At 47.3% G+C, this 22,293-nt stretch overlaps 1 protein-coding gene across 1 annotated transcript in view; it reads left to right on the forward strand.

The window, feature by feature from the left end:
- Positions 1-11,061: 11,061 nt before the first annotated feature.
- Positions 11,062-22,293, forward strand: part of PACS1 (phosphofurin acidic cluster sorting protein 1) — a 288,112-nt gene continuing 276,880 nt past the window's right edge. The window contains exon 1 of the mRNA XM_040328826.1: positions 11,062-11,292. Within this exon, the coding sequence (XP_040184760.1) occupies positions 11,111-11,292 (182 nt within the window). The 5' untranslated portion in view covers positions 11,062-11,110. The remainder of the gene's footprint in view (positions 11,293-22,293) is intronic.

A 22,293-nucleotide genomic window follows, 5' to 3' on the forward strand; every position in this document is an offset into this window, starting at 1 on the left:
ATTAGATGTCACCATCAGAGGCCCCCTTTACATTAAATGTCAGCATCAGAGCGCCCCTTTACAACAGGTGTCCCCATCAGAATCCCCTTATACATAAGTTATCCCAATCAGAGTCCCCTTTACATCAGGTGTTCCCATGAGCATCCCCCTATACATCAGGTGTCCTCATCAGAGTCCCCCTATACATCAGGTGTCCCAAGCAGAGTCCCCCTTTACAGCAGGTGTCCCATTCACAGACAACCCTTTACAACAGGTGTCCCCATCAGCATCCCTCTAAATCAGGTGTCCTCATCAGAGTCCCTCCTTACATCAGATGTCACCATCAGAGTCCTCCTTTAAATCAGATGTCCCCATCAGAGCCCCCTTTACAACAGATGTCTCCATCAGAGCCCCCATTTACATCAGATGTCCCTATCAGAGTCCTCCTTTACATTAGATGTCACCATCAAAGCCCCCGTTTATATCAGATGTCCCTATCAGAGTCCCCTTTACATCAGATGTCCCCACCAGAGTCCTCCTTTACATTAGATGTCACAATCAGAGCCCCTGTTTACATTAGATGTCCCAATCAGAGTCCTCCTTTACAATCAATGTCACCATCAGAGCCCCCTTTACATTAGATGTCCCCATCAGAGTCCTCCTTTACATAAGTTGTCACCATCAGAGCCTCCTTTACATTAGATGTCCCCATCAGAGTCCTCCTTTACATTAGATGACCCCATCAGAGTCCTACTTTACATTAGATGTCACCATCAGAGCCCCCCTTCACATTTGATGTCCCCATCAAAGCCTCCTTTACATTAGATAACCCCAATCAGAGCCTCCTTTACATTAGATGACACCATCAGAGCCCCCTTTACATTTGATGTCCCCATCAGAGCCCCCTTTACATTAGATGTCCCCATTAGAGTCCTCCTTTATATTAGATATCACCATCAGAGCCCCCTTTACATTAGATGTCCCCATCAGAGCCCCCTTTACATTAGATGTTCCCATCAGAGTCCTCCTTTACATTAGATGTCCCCATCAGAGTCCTCCTTTACATTAAATGTCACCATCAGAGCCCCCTTACATTATATGTAACCATCAGAGTCCTCTTTTACATTAGATGTCCCCATCAGAGTCCTCCTTTACATTAGATATCCCCATCAGAGTCCTCCTTTACATTAGATATCCCCATTAGTGTCCCCCTTTACATTAGATGTCCCCATCATAGTCGTCCTATACATTATATGTCACCATCAGAACCCTCCTTTACATTAGATGTCCCCATCATAGTCGTCCTATACATTATATGTCACCATCAGAACCCTCCTTTAAATTAGATGTCCCCATCAAAGCCCCCGTTTACATTAGATGTCCCCATCAGAGTCCCCCTTTTACATTAGATGTCCCCATCAGAGTCCTCCTCTACATTAGATGTCCCCATCAGAGCCGCCTTTACATCAGATGTCCCCATCAGAGTCCTCATTTACATCATATGTCACCATCAGAGCCCCCCCTTACATTATATGTCCCCATCAGAGTCCTCCTTTACATTAGATGTGCCCATAAAAGCCGCCGTTTACATTAGATGTCCCCATCAGAGCCCCTCTTTACATTAGATGTACCAATCACAGTCCTCCTTTACATTAGATGTCCCCACCAGAGCCCCCTTTACATTAAATGTCCCTATCAGAGTCCTCCTTTACATTAGATGTCCCTATCAGAGTCCCCCTTTACATTAGATGTCCCCATCAGAGCCCCCTTTACATTAGATGTCCCCACAGAGCTCCCCTTTACATTGAATGTCACCATCAGAACCCTCCTTTACATTAGATGTCCCCATCAGAGCCCCCCTTTACATTAGATGTCCCCATCAGAGCCCCCCTTTACATTAGATGTCCCAATCAGAGTCCACTTTTACATTAGATGTCCCCATCAGAGTTCTCCTCTACATTAGATGTCCCCATCAGAGCCCCCTTTACACCAGATGTCCCCATCGGAGTCCTCCCTCCTTTACATCACATGTCACCATCAGAGCCCCCCTTTACAATAGATGTCCGCATCAGAGCCCCCTTTACATTAGATGTCCCCATCAAAGTCCTCCTTTACATTAGATGTCACCATCATAGTCCCCCTTTACATTCAATGTCCCTTTCATACCTCTACCATATGTTCTAGAGGCAGATGCATCAGAAAATCCTCTAGGGGCCATCCTGTCCCAGTGTCAAGGACCAAAGTCTCTAATGCACGCCTTGGCATTCTTCTCAAAGAAACTGTGACCATCAGAGAAAAATTATGATGTGGGGGACCGAGAACTCTTGACAATAAAATCAGCATTAGAAGAATGGCATTACCTCTTGGAAAGAGTAGCACATCCAATACTAATTTTCACAGATCACAAAAACCTAGAATACCTCAGAGCTGCTATGCTTCTCAGACCTAGACAAGCAGGATGGGCTCTTTTCTTTTCATGCTTTAATTTCCACATTACTTACCGTCCAGGATCTAATAGCTAGATTCAGGTAGCTGGCCGCATCTTTGAGGCGGCGTAGCGTATCGTATTTACGCTAAGCCGCCGTAAGTCAGAGAGGCAAGTGCTGTATTCACAAAGCACTTGCCTCCTAAGTTACGGCGGCGTATCGTGAATGGGCCAGCGTAAGCGCGCCTAATTCAAATGAGGATGAGGGGGCGTGTTTTATGTAAATTACTTGTGACCCGACGTGATTGAAGTTTTTTACAAACGGCGCATGCGCCGTCCGTGTACATATCCCAGTGTGCATTGCTCCAAAGTACGCTGCAAGGACGTATTGGTTTCGACGTGAACGTAAATGACGTCCAGCCCCATTTACAGACGACTTACGCAAACAACGTAAATTTTTCAAATTTCGACGTGGGAACGACGGCCATACTTAACATTAACTAGTCCAGCTATTTGTTCGACTAACTTTACGCCGGGAATCGCCTTACGTAAACTGCGTATCTTTACTGCGACGGGCAAGCGTACGTTCGTGAATCGGCGTATCTCGCTGATTTACGCATTCTAGGCGTAAATCAGCGTTAGCGGCCGGCGGAACTAGACAGCTAAGATACGACGGCGCAGGCAGTCGTATCTTAGCTAGGTTTAAGTGTATCTCAGTTTGAGAATACACTTAAACATACGACGGTTGGTTTCCCGAGTTACGACGGCGTATCTACTGATACGCCGGCGTAACTCTTTGTGAATCTAGATATAAGAAAGTAAAACCCGATGCCTTATCTCGTACGTTTACTGAATTAGAGGCTTCATCTCAACCGGACACTATTCTGCAAGCTGGGCATTTTCTGTTAATTCAATCTGATCTGATATCACAGGTCCGTCAGGCATCTCTGATAGCTTCCCTACCTCAAAGCATGAATCTTCAAGAAAAAGATGGACTCTACTGGCATGAAAATAAGATCTTCAACAGGGCTTAGAAGCTTCAACAGGAGGCAATTTGTTTGTGGCACGCACCATCTCTACATAATCTTGCACCTGCATCTTTAGCGACTGTGAAGTCGCAGGAAACCTCTCATCCTCTGAGTCCTCAGACTGCACATGATCCTCATCTCCAGAGAGGGATTTTTCACCCTCAGAAGGCTCATCTGAAGCCTTTTTGGATAACCTGCCTCCGGGTTCTCCTCAAGCCGATCCCCCACCGAACGGCACACAGCCTGGGATCTCCTCAGTAGGAGGGGGAACCCAGTAAGTCACTGGAGCCCCTTAGTTGCATCAGTTGCTCCAGGCCAGGAGGGCCCAGAGTCTGGAACTCCGCGTAGCACGCGACCCCAGGTCAGGTAGGTCATAGTGGTGGGGCCCGCGATGTGCGCACACCCTAAAGGTGGGTGCCGCACCCGGAACCTGGAACCCGCAAAGAACCAAGAGCAACGGCTTCCGCCCCAGAAATACTCCCCCCCAGCATGCCCCGCAAAGGAAAACTCCTCTAATTGGCTGCTGAGAAGAAGCGGCTCCGCCTGGACTTCTCTGGTGCCACCTGCCACCCAGGGATGGTACCGCATCCCTAGAACGCAGTCTGACCCACAGAGCAATCCAGGTTTGGCGACAGCCAAATTTAACACAATTTGGAATGAGAGCAACTTACCTCTCTCATTCCCCCACTAACTTTAGCGTAGTGCCCTTACTGAAAGAAAAGTTACATAGTTACATAGTTACATAGGGGGCGCTACATACTCCCCCCACTTGAAATAACACTGTCCCCAGTGTCCTAAGGCATTTAAGCCTGAATGCCAGCCTGATACCTGTCAAACAGTATAGAAAAGTAGGAAAAGAGGAGAAAACAATTCTAAACATTGGATTACAAATCTTAGTGCTTTTCAACCACTTCCATACAGGGCACTTATACACCTTCCCGCCCAGACCAATTTTTAGCTTTAGCGCTGTCGCACTTTGAATGACAATTGCGCGGTCATGCTACACTGTACCCAAACTAAATTTTTATCATTTTGTACCCACAAATAGAGCTTTCCTTTGGTGGTATTTGATCACCTCTGGGATATTTATTTTCTGCAAAAAAAAAAAAAAAGAAATTACCAAAAATTTTGAAAAAAAAAGTTATTTTTTCTTTCTGTTATAAAACATTGTAAATAAGTACGTTTTCTCCTTCACTGATTGGCACTGATGGTACTGCACTGACGGGCATTGAAAAGACGGCACTGATGTGGCGGCATGGATAGGCTTGGATAGGCGGCACGGATGGGCACGGATAGGCGGCACGGATGGGCACTGATAGGCGGCATGGATGGGCACTGATAGGCGGCATGGATGGGCACTATCGTATGTGTTGAACTAACGGATGCCAATCAGTGCCAAACAATGTCTGCCAATCAGTGATGCCCATTGTGGGCACTGATTGGCATCCATTGCGGCACTGATTGGCATCCATTTTTTGTGTCCTTCTCATCCCTGGTGGTCTAGGGTGGCATACCTTTTTTTTTTAATCCCTGGTGGTCTAGTGGGCATCCCTGGTGGTCCAGTGGGCATCCTCGGGGGGGGCTGTGCTCATAATCGATCAGCACAAACCCCCCTGTCACAGGAGCAGCCGATCTGCTCTCCTCTACTCATGTCTGACAGACGCGAGTGAGGAAAAGCCGATTCCTGGCTTTTTCTGTTTACATCGTGATCAGCCGTGATTGGACATGGCTGATCACGTGGTAAAGAGTCTCCGTGAGAGACTCTTTACCTTGATCAGTGTTGCGGGGTGTCAGACTGACACCCTGCAACAACGATCGCCGCGATGCGCGCCCCCGGGGGCGCGCAGCGGCTCAAAATCCTGGGAACGTCATATGACGTCTAGTCAGGATTCTGCAACCACTTTGCCGACGTCAATTTGTCATTGGCGGGCGGCAAGTGGTTAAGAACATGACATTACAAACATACACAGCCCTATCTATCTATGCTGCCCATTCTCCGCAGGTTTGATAGATGGGTCCAGGAACCTGCATAAAAATATAAAAGAGAACATACAAAAATATACATCCTAATATATTAAGAACATTGGGGCATATTCTTAAATATCTGAGGCGGCGGAACGTATGTCCTTTACGTTACGCCGCCGCAAGTTTAAGTGGCAAGTGCCTGATTCCCAAACCACTTACCTGTAAACTTGCAGCGGCATCGCGTAAAGTCCACCCACGCAAGCCCTCCTAATTCAAATGATCCTGGTAGGGGGCGTGGATCATTTAAATTAGGCGCGCTCCCGCGCCGATCGTAATGCGCATGCTCCGTCGGGTAAATTACCCGACGTGCATTGCGCTAAATGACGTCTCACGGACGTCATTTGTTTTGACTGTAACGTAAATGGCGTCCAGCGCCATTCACGGACGACTTACGCAAACGACGTTACATTTTCAAATTTCGACGCGGGATCGACGGCCATACTTAACATTGAGTACGCCACCTAGGGGGCATCTTTATCTTTACGCCGCGTATCGCTTACGGAAACGACGTTAAAACACTACGGCGGGCAAGCGTACGTTAGAGAATCGGCGTGACTAGTCATTTGCATATTCTACGCTGACCGCCACCTAGCGGTCAGCGTAAATATTGCAGCCTAAGATACAACGGCGCAGGCCGTCGTATCTTAGGCATGTTTAAGTGTATCTCAGTTTGAGAATACACTTAAACATAGGATCGGACTTATGTCTGCGTATCTGCTGATACGCAGGCGTAAAGTATTTGAGAATATGGCCCATTTACTATATACAGTTCTCCAAGATTGGAATTGAAACTGCACACTCGAGCCCGAGCATGAAATTTACCTTCCTCCCAGGGAGTTTAAATGTAAGTGCTGAGCATAATTTACTTTACTATGCTGCAAGAATTATAAAACCATATATACATTTTTGTCCAGCAATAAAATGTTGCAGAACACTGCCCCTAACGGTTAGTGCGCTGGTACTGCGGCAGTCCAAGTTCAAATGCAAAGAAATAGCAGCAAAAACAAAGTAAAAAGATAAACCATTTATTTTCTCGCTGAATCTTCCTGTACTGCTGTGGAGAAGTTGGCAAGGACCCCCTCTAACTGACTGAACCCCCCCCCCCCCCGAAGTTCTTCACATAGGCCGCAATGTGGATCCGGAGAGGCCAGGGGGAAAAGGGAGAAAAACAACTTGAGTGGGGGCGAGAATCCTTGTCCAAAACTTCTTAAAAGTACAAACGCCAGACAGAGCAGACATGCAGCTCACTTATAGAAGCGCGGGTCCGGCAAAATAATAATGGCACCATCCGCAGTGATCGTAGTAGTTGAAAACACCTGGTCCTCTCTTCCAGGAGACTTCAGCACGACCCGATCGCTGTAAATATGCCGGCCCCAACTCCAGGCTCTGAGGCAGTCTTCAAAGCGTTTCCCCACACAAACAAGGGCATAGGGTGTCTCTCGCTCTTTCTTAAGGACATTCAAGCGGCCCCATACAGCATCACGGCACCATCCCTCTCTCTCCCGATCAATCTGGTAAAGAAGAGAGGGTAGGACATATGGGTATTCGTACCTGTATGCGGTGGCAACCTTCTGTACCACCACACGCTGCAAGCGAGCCAAATTGGGCAAAGTACGTGGGTCTCCGCGTCCCGGCAGCACTATAGCCTCCGGTGCCCTTTTCAACATGGGAGTAACAAGGGTCACGGGGGTGGTGAGTGAAACAACGGGAACAGGATTTGACTCACCGACTCCCCAGGTCAGCTGCGGAACATCCATGGACGGCTGTTGGGACCCACGCGATGCGCTCCGGCCCGAGCGTTTCTTCCTCCTCTACCGTAGAGGGCACGGGATCCTCCGAAGCCTTGCGACTCGGGAAACAATGGCTCAAACATGTAGTCTTTAAGGTCGCCTTCATCGGAGAAAGAGTCCGAGGAGTTCAGCTCCTCCGCTGGCAAACCCCCTGAGGGTTTGGACACAGGATAGTCCTTTGGCCAATCCGGCCATGAACGTTGAGTAGGTAGGCCTCGACCGCGGCTGCGGGAGGCTGGAGCAGGCCCTGCTCCTATAGAGGCATGCCACACAGAGACCGCTGTGGAAGTGGTGGTCTCCGATGTGGTCTCGGTCACATCCGTTACACTGGTCAGGCTGGTTGGGTCATCTTCTCGGTCTCTTTCGGTCATCGGGCTTACCTCCGGTGAGCAGGATGGTGGGGGACCGGATCGTAGAGTCAAAGTAGACGAGACCGAGACGATCTCTACGTTGGGAGCCTCCGGCTCCACGATCTCCACCGACGGGGATGGCTCCGGCCATGTGGCTTCCTCCTCTGCAGTGACGACTCCCGTAACATAGTTCACCCTATACTCTCTTGGAGTTTTAGCAGGTGATTGGGCAACGAAGAGGTAGGCCCGGCATTTCTGGCATCGGGCAAACGGCTGGATTCTTATGGACAACTCCTCACAACGAGCGCAAGACAGTCCCAGCATCTCCGATCCTCCACTCGACAGGAGCATAAACTGTCCCTGGGTGGACATACGGATCCCTGTGTCTGTCACTGGCACTCCAGGCTGGAGACCCCCGGTGAAGTAGCAGGGGGCCTCAATCGCTGGGCAACCACGCTTGGTTGCAGGATAGCAGACATTGCCACGTGGTTTCTCCTTCTCTCTTGCTGGTGGGCGGCGTTCTGCTGAAATGGCGCGAAGACTCTGTTATATGTCTCACGCAGGGGTGGGTGACTCCTCCCACTTGAAGAACTTGTCCAGGCACGTTTCAGGCGCACGTACGCCCAAGCTTAGCGGTGCGAGGTTAACTCCCATGATACCGGACAGTTCAGAACACGGCACTCTTTTTGCTCTTTAGTAAATCTTGTACTCACAATTTCCGTTGCAAGAGGTCCCGGGTTCAAATCCAGGACGAGCCCTCACGTGTAGCGCTACCCCCTCAGGAGCCGCTGATTGTTTTGGGATCGGAGTATTAAGTTACCTCTATGTGTTGTCTAGGGATGAAGGTAGTGAGTAGAGCAATAAGCGAATGTCCAGTTCGTAGATAAGGATTTTCTGAATGCTTTATTTTCTTGGCCCAACACGACCAACATCAACTTGAGGTAGACAGAAAAGGTTGATGAAGTAAATGAACTTTGCGGTATCAGGCTTGAATGAAGGAAAGCAATCCTGCTCTCAGCAATAGTACAGTTCGTCGCCACTCCAGCCAGAGTGGAGGAAGCCGGTCGATGTAGAACCTGTCTGGGGGACACCGAGCACGAGGCTGGTGTCACAGGAGAGGCCTATCTGCTCATCGAAGGACACTTCGTATCTGAGAGGCTGGACGGTGGTCGCCTGTCAGTTATTGATGCAACTAAAGCTGTTTGAAGGAGATCCGGGTGCTGAATCCATTTGAGAAGGATTTTGGACCGAGATTTTCTCCACCTTTAGGAGGGTCTGTGGCAGAGACTTCACCCTAAAGTTTCCGAGTGACAGTCTGGCTGCTAGGCTGGTGAGAGAGGCCTATCCAGAGTGGCAAAGATGTTTGCCTTTGGAAGCAGGACTGTTTACAGTACCAGTTAACCCTGAATCCACCATTTCTATTTCTTCTGTCTCGTCACCTACTTCCATTCCTATTGTTTTTACCCGGCTGGGTAATAAAAGCACAGAAAGACACCTGTCGTGTGGACATTGACTTTATTACAGCTCTCATCCAGTACCCTAGACGGCGAGAAGACTAGGGTGACCACGTGTCCCGGTTTGCCCGGGATAGTCCCGTAATTTTAATTTTTGTCCCGTGTCCCGGGAGCGTTCAATCCGGGACAATAGAGTATCCCAGAATCATGATGACACAATTTGGGGAATCAAACATGGACTGCCATCTGCCTGCCACACTCACTGCCGCAGTGCCGCTGTAATTAAATAATTCTAAATCACTGGTTGCTAAGGCCGCCCCCCTTGGCGTGTAGCAACCAGTGACGTGACCGTGCCCTGCTCTCTCTGAGGCTCCGTCTCCACCCCCACTTCCTCCTCCTTCAGCCGCGGTTCTTGCAGCAGATAGAGCAGAGCAGACAGTCACTCACCTACCGCGGCGCAGGCCGAGCCCTCCGACATCTCCACCGCTCCAGCCCACTGCCCCCTGTGCTCCAGCAGCCCAGTGAGTGACTGCTCGGCTGCTCAGCCTGGACCCGGTCCGTCCCGACCTCCCGCTGCCTGCCCTGCACTCTGACCTCCTCCAGGGCCCAGGAAGGCTCCTCCTCCTCCCGCCCGAGCGGCCCGACTCACTGCCTCCTTCTGAGTCCTCCTGTCTGAGACCTGACCTGACTCGGAACCAAAAGTGAAGATCGACCGGCACTGGCTGAAGACTGCCCTGCCCCACCAGCACCAGACGAGGAGTTAGACTTCATCTCCATATCATATTGTCCCTGAATGGCAGTTTGGAAATGTGGTCACCCTAGAGAAGACAGAGGTAACATGCCACCCAAATCAAACCAGCAGCTCTTTCGGGGGTAGGGCTACACCGGTATTTACGAAAGGCAAATCCACTTTGCTCTACAAGTGCAAAGTGCACTTTAAACTGCACTGGAACTGCAGCCGCTGTAGATCTGAGGGGACATGCAAGGAAAATAAAAAACAGCATTTTAACTTGCACATGATTGGATGATAAAATCAGCAGAGCTTCCCCCCATTTCAGATCTACCCCTCAAATTTACAGAGACTGCACTTCGCCTTTCGTAAATAACCGCCATAGAGTACCTGTCATCTGCCCAATGCTATCACATGATGGTTTGTTAACCTCTTGTAACAGAATTAAAATAAAATGAATAAATAAGTAAAAAAGAAAAAAATGATAATAACATTTATTAAAAACCCAAAAAATGAAATGTAGCTTGTTACCCTGCACACACCCACAAATGCAAACACACCCACAGGGTGTACACCAGCAATCGCACCACACATAAATGTCAGAGTGAGAGAAATAATTTTTTTGCGATACCACAGGCGCTTGCAATTTTATGTTTTATATCTATTTACTCCACGGAACCCCATCTGTTATATTTCCCCAAAAAGCTGGGTATCATATTATATTTGTGTGCACGAAAATTCATTTAACAATCTTTTTCCAGAAAATACAGTTGTGCAAATATTAATGCAATATAAAACAATTGCAACTAATATCTTTATGCTATATATAAAATGTTCTAGCGATTTTTTGGCCAAAAATGCTCATTTTTACATGTGTGATAAAAAAGAAAAAAAAAGTCTGCAGAGCAGAAGCTATATAAAAAAAAAAACGCTTTAGCTTTAAAGATGACTAAAAGTGAGGGCACCCTCTACAGCTCCGCCCGCGCTTCACATACATTCCACAGAACGTCCGACAATGTCCGTCATCCCCGCACACACCACCTCCATTTATACCATCTCACTTCATAACATTCCTATTCCTACTCCGCCCACTGTAGGCGTTTCCAGTCGCCATCTGCCTCCTGCATGTACTCTGCGCTCATTGGTCCAAGCAAATCCGATGTCACGGAAGGAAGCCTCGCCCGTAAAGGCTGCTAATTGGTGGAGGAAAGTAAAAAGCTCATGCGCTAAGCGACGTTCTTTAGTGATTGGCTGCGTCCTTTCCCGTCACGAGTGCTCCTCCTCCTCCTGCGATTGGTCGTCACTTCAATCTCCTCTGGTGTTTTCAACATGTCCGAGCGCCCTGTGTCTGCGGGGCCCCTGGGGGCCACTGTCATCGCGGCACCAGGGGGTTCCGCGGTAGGCGGCGAGGTACCTGTTAGTAGCCCCGCCCCGGCCACAGGAGGTCCTGTCCGCATGAATTTATATGCTACCTGGGAGACAGACAGAGGCAGTTCATCTTGCGTACCCAGGTGTGACGTAACTACCTTTTGTGATGATGTCATTTCACACCTGTTGTTTGGGGCAATGTGTAGAGTTCAATGTAATTAACGAGGGAGTGTGGTGTTTGGCAGAGGTGAAAGTGCTGTCACAAAAAAGGAAATTTACAAGTGTGTTATTGTATGGAAGGGCTTGAGCTGAACTCTGGGCTTTTTGTAAGAAAGATCCTTCCACTGCAAGGGTTAACTGCTATTCCCAAAGAGAGGATCTAAAGCCTTCTGACAAGTAGAGCCTTCTCTCTGCCTGGCAGTGTTTGTTTACACTGAGCCCTGAGCATTGCAGACCAGTGTATAACCTTGGCACAGTTGTGTGCCGCCTGCATGTGCAAGGGGTTACTTCATCCCAGCTGAACCAATCAAGAGACAGGAGACTGTAAACCTGAAAGAGGGCTTAAAGAAGGCAGACTCGCCTAAGGGGATTGGTGACATCACAGCGCCGGAGGGCATGGTCTTCCAATATGGTCTCATGTGCGTGCACATACAGCATTTGCTTTTCTCCTCTAAATGCTAGAACTCCTGGTGCGAGACAGGCTGTTTAAAAACAAAAAATCCCAAAGCCACATATTGCACACGTGTTTTAGATGCGTCTGTAATCCGTCTCCTGCAGACTCTATGGATAGCTGTCTGCCTGTACCTCTGATCCGGGCCAAGCAGTTACCTGAGAGTTGGAAGATCCATGAACTATGAGGACACTCACCAGCATCCTCGTAGTTCTTTAACCGGTTAAGCCCCGGACCTTTAGGCAGCTAAATGCCCAAGCCATGTTTTGTGATTCGGCACTGCGTCGCTTTAACAGACAATTGTGCGGTCGTGGCGTCCTTTTTTCCCCACAAATAGAGCTTTCTTTTGGTGGTATTTGATCACCTCTGTGGTTTTTATTTTTTGCGCTATAAACAAAAATAGAGCGACAATTTTGAAAAAAATGCAATATTTTTTACTTTTTGCTGTAATAAATATCCCCCAAAAACATATATAAAACAAAAAATTTTTTTTCCTCAGTTTAGGCCGATACGTATTCTTCAACATATTTTTGGTAAAAAAAATCGCAATAAGCGTTTATCGTTTAGTTTGCGCAAAATTTATAGCGTTTACAAAATGGGGGATATTTTTATTGCATTTGTATTAATTATTTTGTTTTTCACTACTAATGACGGCGATCAGCGATTTTTATTTTTTTATTTTTTTATTTTTTTTTATTTTTTATTTTTTTCTTAACTGCGACATTATGGCGGACACTTCGGACAATTTTCACACATTTTTGGGACCATTGTCATTTTCACAGCAAAAAATGCATTCTTTATTGTGAAAATGACAGTTGCAGTTTGGGAGTTAACCACAGGGGGCGCTGAAGGTGTTGGGCTTCACCTAGTGTGTGTTTACAACTGTAGGGGGGTGTGGCTGTAGGTCTGACATCATCAATTGTGTCTCCCCTATAAAAGGGATGATACGATCGATGCGCCGCCACAGGGAAGCACGGGGAAGCCGTGTTTACATACGGCTCTCCCCGTTCTTCAGCTCCCCGTGGGTTTCCGACCACCGCATGTAGCGCGGGGGGGTCCCAATCGGACCCCCGACCCGCGGAAAGGCAGGGACGTACAGGTACGCCCATCTGTCTGTACGTGCCATTCTGTGGACGTACATGTACATGCGGCGGTCGGCAACCGGTTAAAGAGGAACTCCAGTCATTTTTTTTTTGTTTATTAAAAGTCAGCAGATATCAAAACTAGCTGGTGACTTTTATAAACACTCACCTGTCCCAGGATTCAGCAATGTGCTCACCCGAGCTGCCCCTTTCTTCTGTTCCCGGCATCTTGACTGTGGGCACCAGGCTGCATCTCGACTGTGGGCACCAGGCTGTGACAGCTTGCGTCTTCACAGCTGGGTGCCCACTGCACATGTGCGAGCTGCGCTGCCAACTGTGAATGGTCCCACAGTCTTCTGGGACCTGTGACAAGTCCCAGAAGACTTCAGGGAGCAGAGGTGGGAGCAGGTACCTGTCAACTAAAAGGAAAAAAAAGTGCCATTTTGTAAAAAAGGAGGCCTTAATGTGGAACGTCTCCTTTAGGAGTAACTCCGCTTTTAAGACCTACAAGCATCAGCTGCAATGGATGATGGTACTTGTAGTCTATTCATTCTCAGAAAAAGCTATAATGCATTTCTCATTTCAGCAGGCTTTCCTTTTCTCTCCAATGTTCCAGGTTGTGGGTGAGCCCTCGCTGTGCTAGCATACAATTCAGACCTGCTTGTCCTACATTGTACGAAATGACATTGGAGTGCGACTTTGGGGTCCCAGTTGCACAGTGTGGAAGCCGGTTGGAGTGTGAAATAAGAAATTATTACAGTTTATTCCTCTATCCCTAGAGGAGTTCAGTTTCAAGGGTCGATTTAATACTTGGAATTTAAGGGGAATTTGTGAATCTACTATGTGGCTGGTGTCATTGCAGATTTGTTGTGAAAGGTTCAGGCTTTGGGAGTGGCATCTTGGTTAGTAAGTCACGTAAATATGCAGGCAGTAAAGTCTAAACACTTTTGCTGCATCTTTGTTGCAGGTCATTGGCCAGTTCAAATGATTGGCCATGGAGTCTTTACCTTAAAGTAGTTATTGGTGGCATCTTTATTTGCATAGGGCAAAATATTTATTTATTCATTTATTTTTGATGTCTGTGTCCCATTGGGGGGGATTTCCTTTACTTCCTGTCCTAAAAAACTGAAAATGAGAGGAAATCTCTCCTAGGATAAATGTTTTCATTGATTTATTTTTTATTTTTATTAGTATTTACATACTAGGTGAGGTTAAAAAAAGACATAAGTCCATCACGTCCAACCTATGTGTGTGATTATAGGTCAGTACTACATTGTATTTCCCTGTATGTTGCGGTCGTTCAGGTGCTTATCTATTAGTTTTTGAACTTATCGATGCCCCCCACTGAGACCACTACCTGTGGATGTGAATTCCACATCCTTGCCGCTCTTACAGTAAAGAACCCTCTATGCAGTTTAAGGTTCAACCTCTTTTCTTCTAATTATGAGTGGCGATGTGTCTTGTTAAACTCCCTTCCGCAAAAAAGTTTTATCCCTATTGTGGGGTCACCAGTACGGTATTTGTAAATTGAAATCGTATCCCCTCTCAAGCGTCACTTCTCCAGAGAGAATAAGTTCAGTGCTTGCAACCTTTCCTCATAACTAATATCCTCCAGACCCTTTATTAGCTTTGTTGCCCTTTTTTGTACTCGCTCCATTTCCAGTACATCCTTCCTGAGGACTGGTGCCCAGAACTGCACAACATACTCCAGGTGCGGCCGGACCAGAGTCTTGTAGAGCGGGAGAATTATCACTTTATTTCTTGAGTTACCGTATTTATCGTGGTATAACGCGCTCTGGCGTATACCGCGCACCCCCAAAGTGGCCCCCAATCCTGTGGGAAAAAAAGATTTTTTGTTGTTTTGTACTTGCAGTTTTGATGTCTTGCGCGGCGTCCATCTGCGGCCTCGTCGGGTCCGGCGTCCTTCTGCGGCCTCGTCGGGTGTCCTCTTCGGCGGGTCGGGCGTCCATCTTCGGCGGGTCGGGCGTCCATCTTCGGCGGGTCGGGCGTCCATCTTCGGCGGGTCGGGCGTCCATCTTCGGCGGGTCGGGCGTCCATCTTCGGCGGGTCGGGCGTCCATCTTCGGCGGGTCCGGTGTCCATCTTCGGCGGGTCCGGTGTCCATCTTCGGCGGGTCCGGCGTCCTTCGGCGGCGTCCTCCCGCTCGTTTCCCGCCACGACTTTGAATACTGCGCCCGCATATAGCGAGCGCAGTACACTCGTGAATCTTCGGGCAGGCTCGGGCGCCTCTCGCACTGACGTCCTGTACGCTCAGGACGTCAGTACGAGAGGCGCGGAGACTGGCCGAAGATTCACGAGTGTACTGCGCTCGCTATATGCGGGCGCAGTATTCAAACTCATGGCGGGAAAGCGGGTATCGGCGTATACTGCGCACCCACGATTTTGCCCTGATTTTCAGGGCAAAATAGTGCGCGGTATACGCCGATAAATACGGTAATCCCCTTCTTAATGCATGCCTATATTCTGTTTGCTTTGTTAGCAGCAGCTTGGCATTGCATGTCATTGCTGAGCCTGTCATCTACTAGGACCCCCAGGTCCTTTTCCATCTTAGATTCCCCCAGAAGTTCTGCCCCCAGTGTATAGATTGCATTCATATTTTTGCTACCTAAATTAATTATTTTAAATTTTTCCACATTACACCTCATTTGCCATGTAGTTGCCCACCTCATTAATTTGTTCAGATCGTCTTGTAAGGTTTCCACAGAGAAGTTATTGCCCTGCTTAGCTTGGTGTCATCCGCAAATACAGAGATTGAGCTGTTTACCCCATCCTCCAGGTCGTTTATGAACAAATTAAATAGGATTGGTCCCAGCACAGAACCCTGGGGGACTCTACCCCCCCATCCCTGACCATTCCGAGTATTCCCCATTTATCACCACCCTCTGAACTCGCCCTTGTAGGCAGTTTTTAATCTATATACTCCCCCTATGGTCCATGCCAACGGACTTTACTTTGTACAGTAAACGTTTATGGGGAACTGTATCAAATGCTTTTGCAAAATCCAGATGCACCACGTCTATGGACCTTCCTTTATCTAGATGGCAGCTCACCTCCTAATAGAATGTTAATAGATTGGTTTGACAAGAACGATTCTTCATTAATCCATGCTGATTACTGCTAATGGAACAGTTTTCATTACTAAAATCTTGTGTATATAGTCCCTTGTCATCCCCTCCAAGAGCTTGCATATTATTGATGTTGGGCTAACTGGTCTGTAATTCCAGTTATTTATTTTGGTGCTACATTGGCTTTTCTCCAATCAGCTGGTACCATTCCAGTCAGTAGACTGTCAGTAAAAATTGGGACCAATGGTCTGGCAATTACTTGACTGAGTTCCCTAAATACCCTTGGGTGCAAGCCATCTGGTCCCGGGGATTTATTAATGTTACGTTTTCCAAGTCTATTTCTAATTCTGTCCTCTGTTAGCCATGAGGATGCTTATTGTGATGTGTCATGAGGATAAACACTGCAGTTTTGGTTACTGAAGCCCCCCGATTCCCTTGTGAAGACGGAGAAGAATATATTCAATACCTTCGGTATCTCCCCATCCTTTGTAACCAGATGTCCTGCCTCATTCTTTATGGGGCCAATTTGGTCTGTCCTCCCCCTTTTTACTGTCTATATACTTAACCACTTCAGCCCTGGAAGAATTGTCTGCCAAATGACCGTGCCATTTTTTAGCAATTTGGCACTGCGTCGCTTTAACTGACAATTGCGCGGTCGTGCGATGCTGTACACAAACCAAATTGATGTCCTTTTCCCACAAATGGAGCTTTAGTTTGGTGGTGTTTGATCGTCTCTGCAAGTTTATTTTGTGCGCTATAAACATAAAAAAAAAAAATGGCAGCAATTTTGAAAAAAAAAAACGATATTTTGTACTTTCTGCTATAATTAATCTCCTTCTTTTTTTTTTTTTTTTTTAAAGGGCTAGTTTCTTCTCAGTTTTTAGGCCGATATGTATTCTTCTACGTATTTTTGGTAATAAAAATTGCAATAAGCGTATATTGATTGGCTTGCGCAAAAGTTATAGCGTCTACAAAATGGTAGATAGATTTATAGCAATTTTATTATACATTTTTTTGCTAGTAATGGCAGTGATCTGCGTTTGTGTTTTTTTTTTTTTTTTTTTTTGTTTTTATTTATTTTTTTTTTTTTATCGGGACTGCGACATTATGGCGGACACATCGGACACATTTTTGGGACCATTGGCATTAATACATGGATCAGTGTTATAAAAATGCACTGATTACTGTAAAAATGTCACTGGAAAGGGTTAACACTAGGGGGCGATCAAGGGATTAATTGTTCCCGTGTGTTTCTCACTGTGGGGGGGTCTGACCTAGAGGAAATAATAATGGATCGTGGTTCCTAGCCATTAGGAACTCATGATCTGTCTTTCCTCACAGGACAGAAATGTGTGTGTGTGTGTGTGTGTGTGTGTGTGTGTGTTTATATACACGCACGCACGTCCCTGCTCTCGGCCAGCGGTTATCGCGACCACCGGTCACGGGCATCGGCTCCCCCGCGATGCCACGGGTGCACGCCTCCGGCAGCCCGTGCCTGCTATCCTGTTTTTAGGCACCGACGTACAGCTACGATGGTTCGTGGGATCGTGCCATCCTGCCGCCGTATAACGACGGCAAGTGGTTACAGAATTTCTTGATTTTTTTTGCTCTCCTCTGCTATGTGTCTTTCATGTTCCATCTTAGCTGCCCTAATTGCACCCTTACATATCTTGTTGCATTCTTTGTAAAGTCTGAATGCTGATGATGATCCCTCAGCCTTGGATTTTTTTGAAGGCCTTCTACTTTGCTTTTATATGCATTTTTACATCAGAGTTAAAGTGGTACTAAAGATTCTAAATAAAAAAAATAAAATAACAAACATGTCATACTTGCCTAAACTGTGCAGCTCGTTTTGCACACCGTGGCCCCGAACGCTGTCTTCTGGGGACCCTCGCCGGCTATCTCAGCTCCTCCCCCGCATCAGATAAACCCCCCCTGGGAAGCGATTTCCCAAGAGAGCTACCTTGCGGATGCACTTCCGAGTCCAGCATTTGCGTCCATAGACACAAATACCAGACTCGGCCCTGCCCCCCGGAACCAATAAAGAGCCAAAAGAACCAGGCCGAAATCCAGCGCGTTCTCGACGTGGGACTTTCAAGGGCTGGCCAGTAAGCATTGGATGTTTTTTAACATGAACCTTTACAACCCCTTTAAGCCATCCAAGATTTTTGTTTGCTCTTTTAAATGTATTTCCCAATGGGATGCACTGGCTAATGCCCTTATTTTAATATGCTTTTAAAGCAAACCCATCACTCCTCTGTATTCTTTGTTTCTAAGATATTATCCCAATTTATATCTTCTAGCAAGGTTCGTAGTTTAGAGAAGTTGGCTCTTTTGTGTCTTTGTGTTCCCCTTGTGTTTCCTATTTGTGTGATTTATACTGAAGCCAAATGACCTGTGATCGCTGTTTCCTAAAATTTCCCTGTATTTCCACATCCGTGATCAGGTCTGTATTGTTGGAAATCAGCAGGTCTAGGGCATGGATGCTCAACCTGTGGCCCTCCAGCTGTTATGGAACCACAACTCCCATCATGCCTCTGACTTTGAGAGTCAAGCTTGTACCTGTCAGCAGCTTGCAATGCATCATGGGACTTGTAGTTTCGCAACAGCTGGAGGGCCACAGGTTGAGCATCCATGGTCTAGGGCAGGAATGGGCAAACTACGGCCCGGCGGACCTTTTAATCCGGCCCGCCAGCGCCGGCCCTGGGTACAGGGCAGAAAACTGACCGAGTGTTTTTTTTTTTTTTCCACCGCCGCCGTGTGTCCGTGTATGATCTTATCACAGCCGTCACTAAATGGCGGTCCGAGTCGGGCCCGAGTGACACTTCTGCCCGGACCGACAGTATATTTACAAATTGCAGCGCTGGTTTGCTGGGATCGCGGGTTTCCCCAGCAACCAGTGACGCTGCCAGTGTGCGCCCGCCCCCTGCTCCTCACCGCAGGTCCTGGAAGTTTACAAGCGAGTACGGCACCGAGTAGGGGCGTGACGTCACGTTCCTTCCCTGCAGCTCGCGGTCCACTCCTTGATCACATTGCGAGTAGGGGCCACGCATGTCTCCCACATCACTTGCGTGCCCCGCCCCCTGCTGCTCCTGGTTCCCGGGTCCACTCCTGGCTCTCCTAGAGGCGTGACGCCACGCCCCCTGCTACTCGTTCTCAGCTATTTTTTTCTTCCTGCATCCGCTCCTGCATTCTAGGTATGTGGCATATTCTTAGTTTGTTGGTCACCATTAATGGGCTAATTTATTGTCAACATTAACACTGCTGGGCATATGTTAAAGGTCACGCTGATGGGCACCTTTTTTATGTTAAGGGGCACTCTGATGGGCGCATTTTATGTTAAGGGTCACGCTGATGGGTATATTTTTAATGTTCGCACTGATGAGCATATTTTTTTTAAGAGGCACACTGATGGACACATTTTGTTGTGCCCATCAGAGTGCCCCTTAACATAAAATATGCCCATCAGCTTACACATTAAAAATATACCCATCAGCGTGCCCCTTAACATAAAATGTGCCCATCAGCGTGACCCTTATTTTATGTTAAGGGGCACAATGATGAGTACATTTTATGTTAAGGGAAACTGTGATGGGAACACCTGATGTAAAGGGGCACTGTGATGGGAACACCTGATGTAAAGGGGCGATGTGATGGGGACACCTGATGTAAAGGGGCGCTGTGATGGGGCACTGTGGGGAAACATGATGTAAAGGAGCGCTGTGATGGGGCACTGTGGGGAAACATGATGTAAAGGAGCGCTGTGATGGGGACACCTGAAAAAAATACATTGCATCAAAGTTTTGTAAAATAACTCTTTTTATGCTTTTCTACCTTAAATTAATCTAAACATTTAATGTTACACATTTAAATTTAATTTATATTAATTCACACATACACACAGTCCATCTACTCTTGGTCCGGCACCCGGGTCCAATATATGAACCCCTTTGCGGCCCTTGAGTCAAAAAGTTTGCCCACCCCTGGTCTAGGGTAACACCTTGTTTCTAGTTGGTGAGTCTACCACCGGACCCATGAAATACTAGCTCATTATGAATTTACTTGCATTACATCGAAGCCCCCACAGCGGTCCTTGTATCCCCCTTCGGCTGGCGACATCTCTCCCGGAGTTACTTCCGGGTATCGTGGCCTCTGGCGCTGTGTTTGGCTGGAGCCGCGATGCATCACTCAGGCGTACGAGCCATTGCTTCAGTTTTTCTTCAGTGTGTCATGGGCACATGCAAATACAAGGATATCTCCTAAGACCTCATGTACACTGCTGCTGGTAAATGGACGTTTAGGTGCAGTTGGGTATTTTTTTCAACTGCTTCTGAACTCTCCTCTGTTACCTTATCAGTACATGTACACATGTAGCTAGATTCAGGTACATCGTCGCAACATTAGGCAGGCGTAGCGTATCGTATTTACGCTACGCCGCCGTAAGTCAGAGAGGCAAGTGCTGTATTCACAAAGCACTTGCCTCCTAAGTTACGCCGGCGTAGCGTAAATGGGGCTGGCGTAAGCGCGCCTAATTCAAATGAGGATGAGGGGGCGTGTTTTATGTGAATGGGCGGGGGACCCGACGTGATTGACGTTTTTTACGAACGGCGCATGCGCCGTCCGTGGACATATCCCAGTGTGCATTGCTCTAAAGTACGCCGCAAGGACGTATTGGTTTTGACGTGTAATTACGTCCAGCCCCATTCATGGACGACTTACGCAAACGACGTAAAAATTTCAAATTTCGACGCGGGAACGACGGCCATACTTAAAGCGGGGGTTCACCCTATCGACGGGAAAATTTATTTTTTATTTTTATTTTACCTTAAAATCAGGCATTGTAGCGCGAGCTACAGTATGCCTGTCCCGAATTTTTTACCCCCGTACTCACCTTGTAGTCGTCCATCGAAGATACCGGGGAATGGGCGTGCCTATGGAGACGGAGGATGATTGACGGCCGGCTCTGGCGCGTCACGCTTCTCCGGAAATAGCCGAAATAGGCTTGGTCTTCACGACGCGTGCGCATAGCCTGTGCGCAGGCGCCGTGAAGAGCCGAGACCTACTCCGGCTGTCTTCGGGGAGAGTGACGTGCCAGGGCCGGCCGTCAATCATCCTCCCTCTCCATAGGCACGCCCATTCCCCGCGGGAGCCGAAATCTACGATGGACGACTACAAGGTGAGTACGGGGTTAAAAAAATCGGGACAGGCATACTGTAGCTCGCGCTACAATGCCTGTCTCGATGGTAAAATGTGTCGGGGGAGGGGGGGGGGTGAACTACCGCTTTAACATTGACTAGGCCAGCTATTTGTTCGACTAACTTTACGCCGGAAAAAGCCGTACGTAAACGACGTAAAAAAAAATGCGCCGGCCGCACGTACGTTTCTGAATCGGCGTATCTAGTCATTTACATATGCTACGCCGAACTCAACGGAAGCGCCACCTAGCGGCCAGCCTAAATATTGCACCCTAAGATACGACGGCGTAGGAGACTTACGCCGCTCGTATCTTAGCCTAATTTAAGCGTATCTGGTTTTCAGAATATGCTTAAACTTAGGACGGCGTAGATTCAGAGTTACGCCGGCGTAAAGCTACCTGAATCTGGCTAATGGTCTTTTGTAGTCATTTCTAGGCAGTTGAGTTTAGAGGCTTTTTCTGGAACCCAAAAAAATGCTTTCAGAAGCTGTGTTTAGAGGCATTTCAAGCCTCTAAACACAGGCATTTCAGTAACTCACGTTTAGCAGCACTTCGTTTAAAGACTTTTTAATTTTAACCCCCAAAAAATAGACGCTTCTAGACGCCGGTTTAAATCGTTCAGGAGAGTTTGAACAACATCCCGGGCAGGTTTAGGAGATATCCTGGTTTGCTACAGGTAATATTATGGGTTTACCTGTAGCAAAAATGGTTGTAAAGGGTTTACAACCACTTAAAGCTAATGAAGTAGTGGTCGATAGAGGGATCTACATACCAGATTTATATGTGATGTAATGTAATTTTGAAATTCTGTATATTAAAATTCTAATCTAGATTATCTGAGCAAAATATTAATGTGGTTGTAAACCTCCTAAATTAACAAAGCATATCCTTCTGTAGTGTTTACTTGTTTCTATCCAAAGCACCTAGTGTAATTTCTTTCTGTTCTCTCATTCCTCTACTATTTGTGGGAGTGACACCTGACAGTCTATACCTGCACTCAGGTCTCAGATTATACTCGGCTCCTTGTTGTATGCTGTGCAGTGTGTGATATCGGATCCCTATTCCCTGCCTCCTTGAGCTAAGAAATTGTTTCGTAAACTCTACACTTTTTAA

The sequence above is a fragment of the Rana temporaria genome, chromosome 11, assembly GCF_905171775.1.
Source record: "Rana temporaria chromosome 11, aRanTem1.1, whole genome shotgun sequence".
Taxonomy (NCBI): Eukaryota; Metazoa; Chordata; class Amphibia; order Anura; family Ranidae; genus Rana; species Rana temporaria.